This window comes from Charadrius vociferus, unplaced genomic scaffold (genome assembly GCF_000708025.1).
Source record: "Charadrius vociferus isolate BGI_N301 unplaced genomic scaffold, ASM70802v2 scaffold199, whole genome shotgun sequence".
Classification (NCBI taxonomy): Eukaryota; Metazoa; Chordata; class Aves; order Charadriiformes; family Charadriidae; genus Charadrius; species Charadrius vociferus.
In genome coordinates this window covers 1696184-1703587 of record NW_009650091.1, presented here as the reverse complement: position 1 = coordinate 1703587, position 7404 = coordinate 1696184, and the positions used below count along the sequence as shown (strand labels likewise).

General features: G+C 42.7%; 1 protein-coding gene across 1 annotated transcript in view; it reads right to left on the bottom strand.

The window, feature by feature from the left end:
* Nucleotides 1-4836, bottom strand: part of MGST2 (microsomal glutathione S-transferase 2) — a 9546-nt gene extending 4710 nt beyond the window's left edge. Inside the window, exon 1 of the mRNA XM_009892173.1 lies at nucleotides 4779-4836. Coding sequence (XP_009890475.1) covers nucleotides 4779-4836 — 58 coding nt within the window. The remainder of the gene's footprint in view (nucleotides 1-4778) is intronic.
* Between the last annotated feature and the right edge of the window lie 2568 nt (nucleotides 4837-7404).

The window sequence follows — 7404 nt, the reverse complement described above, 5'->3', positions numbered from 1 at the left end:
CTCTTCAAGAGTGACATTCATGACAAAGAGGAAAACTTGCTATTTCAGAAGTATATTTTTATTATCTTTTGGCATTTGCTACACTAGCTGTGACTTGAATATCTGTCCGCCTCATCTGAATCCCAGAAACCGCCCAGCCTCGGAGCAGTAGAGTCGTGCTGCAGTGGCAGCGTGCTGCCTTAGCACTGTCCCAGTCACCAAATTGCACTGATGGAGGTCGCTTCCCTACTTGCTTGAATGGCACACGGTCAATTTTTTTTTTAGTGACGCTAAGAGCTACGGTGTTTTGAAGTATGGGGCAGCGTTACAATCTTTGAAAACAAAAATCTGGTCACCACCTTCTTGAAGTTATTTGCCCATATCTTACAGTGCATGCTTTTCCATCTGTTGTTATTGTCTCTCAAAATTCAGTACATTGGGAAGAGGAGAGAGCTAAAACTGAGGAGGCTGTAGCCTTTCCCTGCTCTCCACCTCACCCGCTGGAGAGCTCTGACAGCTGTCTGCTGGAGGACCTATGCTGTTTCTACTTCCACTGACTGGAGCAGATAATACTTACCTGTCTTGTAAAAAGCACTTTTTACAATGATGCTGTGCCACGAAGAAGATAGATAGATTACTTACTGTGCAGTGACTAAATATCAATTACTTACCAAAAAAACCCAAATCAATCAAACACTATCTCTGCACTACTGACCTGTTTTTCTAGGGTTACTTCTGATGTATATGTATATACCTCATTTTACTGATGTTCTCATTGCAGAAGTCTTCCCCTAAGAGTTGAACAGAGGCTCACAAGGACAAAAGGCAATGCACGAAATTTTCTGTATGCAGCAGAGCTATTAGGCATCACCCTGCTTGACTTTAAAACTCTCGGGGTACCTGGAGTTATTTTTCTGGCTATGTCAGAGCCACCCTGTATGAGAAGCTCGCTATCTACTTAGTACCTAAACTTTACCCAGATCCAGAAACCAGGCACCCACCTGAGTTCACTAAACAGACTTGTCTAAGGGGCAAGCCTCGAGTACACCTTCTGTCCTCCCTTCTGGGAGCAGTGGCATTAAAATAAAGCTAGAGACATTAGTGGTGCTGCCCTGTGCACCTCTTATGTCTTAGCCTTGTGGCCAAAGCCTTTTCCCAAAAAAGCATTTTGCCACCTGTCTACTCCCCACATAAGAAATTACGGGCTGTGTTCAAATGACCTCTTAACCTTTCTCTCCTGGGACTAGTCAGAGCATCTTGGATATCCCTCTGTAAGGCAGGTTTACAGGACCTTTCATTGTATTTGCACCCAGCAAGACCTCCTCCACTCCCACCTACGCATCTCTTGTCACGCCTGGTGATTCATCCGTTATTTGCCACCTTGCAGCCATTTCAGAAGAGAAAGAATGGTAGCAGGGAGGGTTTAGGGAACATGCTTCAGGGAGAGTGAAACTTGTGGAAGCACAAGAATTACCTCTGAGAAATATTTTCCCAGAAATCTTAACTGAAAAGTTGCTTTTTAACTTCTGTCGCCCTCAAAATGATCTATTTTTTTTATGACAAATGCAACATGCTGACAAATCCTGCCTGGCTTATGAGTCAAGTGGTAGGTGAGCCATAGTGTTTTGTGCAATGGCATTTTTAGCCAGCAATGAGTTCCTCATTTTCTGGCCGCACTGAGCCATTCAATGCTTATAACAAGTCTGGGACCATTTTTTTTCTACTGAGGAACTAATGCAAGCCAAGGCGGCTCATGGCATCCAAATCAGTTGGAAAAAAAAAAATAATAAAAATCCTTGAACGGATGCTGGACAAAATAAACTCACTGGGGGAAATAAGAAGTTTAAGGCCCTGTAGGGGCCAAATCGTTCTTGTTTGTTCAGTACAATTAACCAAAGCAAATCATCGAGGCCATGGTGTAACCTTGGCCTCAGCTGTGATGCGATTTGCCCTTGGTATTGCTTGGCCAGCAAGGCTCTAGTTTGAGGGGCAGAGATTTGCACATGGGAGACTCTGGCTAACCATACACAGAAACAGGTTGCGATGGTACGGTAGTGCGGCAGAGCATCATAAAATCCACTTCTTTAGTGGCTTCCACTGTAATTGATGGGAACTTTGCTTCAATTAGGGACGAGTGGGCTTTTATATCCTGATGAAAACCAAGCTGTGGCACTGCATAACGGGAGAACTAGAGTCATGACTGTCACCTTAAAATAAAAGGTGAGCCCAGTGTGCAGAACAAGACAGGTACCAACCAGTGACTCGAAAAGAGCTCAGGAGGGGAATAATTACTGTATTTTTTGCTGACTGCATAGGACTCGCCTTTTAGTTCCTTTCTGGTGAATGGAAAATAGCGATGTAACTCCAAATTTAAGCTTTGTGATTATGGTTTAACCAAGGGCTAAAGTAAATTATAAAGCAATGGGAGAGCTCTTCTGCCCCACCCACTGGAGGTGCTGTCGTGAGCACTCCAGAAAGCATTGCAGCAGGAGTAAGGAGAGATTTTCATAGCCTTTTCTTCCCCCTTGTATCAAGTGGTTCCGTTCTAGCAGGCTAAATTACATGACCGAGGTAGTTACAAAGTACGCTTGACTTGCCTTTGTTTGCCTTTTTTTCACTTTCATCTTCAGGTGGCATTTATGGTTACTGAGTTAATGTCTTTACGCTGAAAATATGGGACAAAGCAGGCTTTCAAGGAACATTACTCTCAAACATTTTATATGTGTTATAAAGCCTGTAGAGAAGCTGCTACCTGTATTGCAGTCTGTGATAGTGCATGTTAATTTGCATGGCCTGGCCTAAGAACCTTTAAAAAAAATAAAGAATACTTTTTAATAATCTCCTGCTGGGTCCTGGAATTACTAAGAGTGATGCTTCAATACAGAGGAGTGGTGGGACTCCTGTCCTCTCTGTTTTCTTGTATATCAATGACTGGGATTCATTCTGTCCTTTCATCATATTCCCTTTTCTTCCCATCAGTCTGCAAAGCACTAATCTCTCAAGCAAATCTTAGCTGCTTAAAACTGGATTCATGACTGGAAACCACTTCTTGTATTGTTTCTGCTCTTTCTTTCTACCCTAGAGCATTTCTTGCGCAGCTTAATCTTCTACTGACCTGATTTTTGGAATAACTCCTGGTTCTGAGACACTAAATCTTGTACCTCTGATGATTGCTAAGTGAAACCTGACTTCCAGCACCGCTTCAGGGAGGTCGTACTTCCCATTAGCACCTTCCTAACTCAAGACTGGAGGCTCAGCAGAATAAACAGAAGAGCAAAGAGAGCACCCAGTGCTGTGTATTACATTTTGCTCTCAGCAAGTGGCCACACGCTGGGCTACTCCCCTTGCACAAACGGTGCTGGTTTCACAGCATTCATTTGAACTCCCATAAATTAATCTGTGTTGGTTTGCCCATGCTAGAAAGCACGCTGAAAGTAAGCCAAGCTGTTGTGATTTAAATCAGATCAGCAGATCAGATTTTTACACGGGTTTCTCTTTGGACTTGATGTCAGGCTGCCACAATAGATTAAAACCCAGGTTATCTTGTCTCCTCTGTGATTTTAACTGAGATTAACTAATATGGATTAACCATCACAAGGAAGAACATAGGTATTTTCTCCCTCCCTTCGCAGTTTCAGTAACTGTACAATTCCGTGAGTTTTCAAACTGCAGTACTTTTCTAGATAAAGTTTGTTTGTTTGTTTTTAATCCTTCACACTTTTACTTTAAAAATCAAGGCAGGCAAGTTGAACTTTGACAGAAGTTGATGGGAAATATCACTAGGAAAGTTCTGTGAAGATAACGAGGGTATGTTGTAGCTGGTCTGATGACAGAAAAAGAGAATGCAAATTTTAGGTGCTTTTTACTTGCCTTCTGGGCTCCTTTTAACCTGGAAGGGTCACATTCTCAAGCCTTTTTTTCTGCTGGGTACAAATGTTATTTCAGTAGTTGAGGCTTTGAGAACAAATAAACAAACAATCAAGCCACACAGATAGGTTGCTAGATAAGTTGGCAGTGCTATAGGTATTTGAAAAAAAGGCACAGTAATTCTTTTTAACTTACTCCTAGTCTTATACTAGTGTAGCACAAATGCCTTCAAAATGTATCTGGTTTCCTGGTGTAAACACAGCTGTATGAGTCAACATATTTCGAAGAAAATAATGACAAGCATTAAAAATGCTACTGCAGTTTTAGACTGATACACAGCTTGATTCTCAGAGGCATATCAGCAGGGGAGAAAATAAATCCATTTAGATCTCAAAGAAAGGTAATGATGAGGACATAATATGGAATATCTCATATTATTGCTGCCTGGTGTAAAGGTTTGCTCTCTTCTTTCATTTCAGATACTTAGTATATATCTTTATTTCACGGAACAGTTTTTTCAGTGCTTTCAGTCCAGCATTAGCGTGTTTGATTTCACAAATTTACTCTCACTTTTGAGGTTTTCAATTGTATAGGTGCCTAAATAAGAATTGAAACCAAGACACAATGTGGCTTTGGGGCAACTTTACAGCTAGTTACAAGCTCTCACAATAGTACAATTCCAAGAAGTCGGCAAACAAAATAGAATTGAAAACAAATTAGTTTCTCCCACACGGAAAAGTAATCTGTCCCACTGAGCCAACCCCCTCTCAGACTACCGAGAGGGTAAACAACGTTCCAGTGAGAAATATCTTAGGAGTTCGCAGAAATTAAAGTTACAGAGCAGCCAGTTTATCATAAAATAATTCCCAGTATTTCAGAACTGTGGTGGAAACCTCCCGGAGCCCCAGCCATGCCAACCCCACCGATCTTACATTGCTGGAAGGCAGAAAGAAGCGAGACGGCCGCAAGCAAGGTTAAATCACCAGCCATGTTCCCAGCAGCTTCCGTGAGCCAGCAGGATGTGTGCGGAGGGGAGTGAGCTTGAGTGAGCAATAAGGAAAAACACCAGGTGGGAAAATTATAGCGCTTTTCAGCACTGCAACAAAGGTCTGCCCTGGCAATAAAACCGCCGAACTTTTTAAAACAAGGGTGCAAAATTACGGCTGTTTTTCATTCCTGAAAAAGTTCAAGTACAGCCCTGCCTGCCTCTTGCCTGCGTGAAAGCGCGGAGAGAACAAAACCAGCCTTTCCCGCCTCTGTGGATTCAGCTGTTCTTTTACGGCTCAGATTTCAGTGGCAATCTCTTGGGGGGCAAAGACTTTTTGTTCTGCGTTTCTGTGTTCATACAGGGTCTCGCGTGGCGAGGTCCGTGTCTGTCACTAGCAGTGCCACTCTGAAAGCAGCAGGTGCAGGAGATGCGAGGGGAGAGCGGAGCTTTGTACTGTCCCTACACTTGATTTACGGGTTTTTGCCCACCGTGTACAACTTCAGCTCTGATGGGTAACATGACAGCCACTTTACAAGTCATCAGCACGCAGAAAGGAATTGTTCAGTGTAGTTCAAAGGGTAAAACAACTGAGAAAGAAAGAAATATCTCCCCTCATTTTACCGCCTGGGGTACACTTCCTATAGCTTACACCTAGTCCTAAAATGGGGAGAGATTCTCTCAAGGAATGTTTTTCCATCAGCTAGCCCTAACTAACAGGAAGCTTAATGTCGTTAGCCTTTATGATCCTGTAAGACCACTGGAACAAGACCCATGCAATGTTTGTTGTGACTCCAGGCACATCTGTCCACTTTACCTCCAGCTGATGTTAAAGTGGGATATTTCGTTGACTTTAGTCAAAGTTGCTAATTTTAAAAGGCTAACGTAAAAAGGACTTTAAATCAGTTATTTTACCTTGCCAAATTTTAAAAGGTTATTTCTCTGGTATATATTTCTTGGGTTTCTCAGGTATTTCTCAGTTCAGTATATTGTTCTTTCTAAAGATTGGAAGAGTAGATATACTGCAATAACACTTGTTACTTAGTAACTCTTCAATTGCCAATTTATGCATTTTAATTCTGGTTCTTCTTGTAGTATGGGCTGGCTTTCTGACCACACAGTCTCTCTCATGTTTTTAGGGGCCGGCTCAGAAGTGTTCAAAGCGTTGTCACCCTCCTGATATAGGGAAGTGAAGGAAAACTGACAGAGCAGGTCATTTGAAAAGTTAAAACCATAAGGGCTAAACATTTTAAGGCCAGCTGACATTGAAGTTACAGGGTTTTTTCTGACTCTATTCAAAGTGAATTTCAAAATGGAAATGGACATGCAAAATTTGGCAAAGACTGACCTAAAAGTAGGCAGGAATACAATTTAGGGCAGGGGGTTAAATCCCCAGAAATATTCTAAGTTCCGTGTCCATTATGGCTGAGCTAGAGTCTGCTTAAAACTCTGTTCACTTTCCACCGGTAGCAGAGAGTTTGTAGTTGCCTATAGATTTATAATGTTTTTAGTCATATGTTACGTTTCCTCCCTCTGTAACCCAGAATAGAAAGTCAGATCATATACAAAACAAGGTTGGGTTTATTTATGAATGTGGAAATACATTAGTACCTCAGACGCCCAGAGTTTTATGATGTGTATAAGCCCCAATATGAAAGTAGATGCCAGGATCAACCAAGAGATTTCTCATTTATGTCCGGACATTTTGACAGCTTTTCGGTGGCTGATTTCTCAGCTTGCTCCTCATGAACGTAATTTGATTTTGCATTTCCTTCACTTGCATGTATTTCATATGGGCTTTGCTTATCTCTGCTGTGGTAAATGCATGAGTTTTCTGCAGCTGTCCACAGCTGTCTCCAAAACAAGAGGAGCAGAGGCTCTGAGCAGCGAAACGTAATGTGAAGTCGGAGATACTGGTGGCGTCTTACCAGACTTAGGTCTTTCCCATTTGGAAACCGCGGTATTCTATTGCTGCACCGTACTTTGTATGGGTGCTCTACAGGGAAAACGAGTTTCTCTAACGGTGATTTACAGCAGCGGAAGCCGAGGCATCGGGTAGGGACGGGACTTGCTAGTGTCATGCAGCCACTGTGTGTCAGAGCTGGGCACCTGCGTAGCCCCAAGATTTAAGGCAAGTAAGTGGTCCTGCCTCTTGCCGACCTGTGCATCCCTGGCAGACCTTCCCAAAGAGTCTGGCTCTTCTCTCCGTAGAGGAGTTCCTGGTGACCAGCAGTGAAGGCAAATCCCAGCAGGGTGGCAGAACTGCTGCCACGAGGGAGCAGATGGTTGGCGTAGTGAGACCAAAAGCATTTTAAGCAGGAAACCAGACTGACCAAATAAGCTCTTTTAATGGAGTTACACTGTCAAAGCTGCTCAGTTTTTGTCTCTGGAAAAGCTGAAAAGAGCTTTGCAAAGGGCAGTGTTCAGTTTATGCCAGGGTGCAACTTCTTAAAGGCCAGTCACAAGTGGCAGTGCAGCATCTTTCATTTTTAAACACCTTCTAGAAGACAGGCTCTGAAGAACAGAGAGGCTTCTCTGGCTTGAAGGGAAAACATATCTGAACTCTCATATAT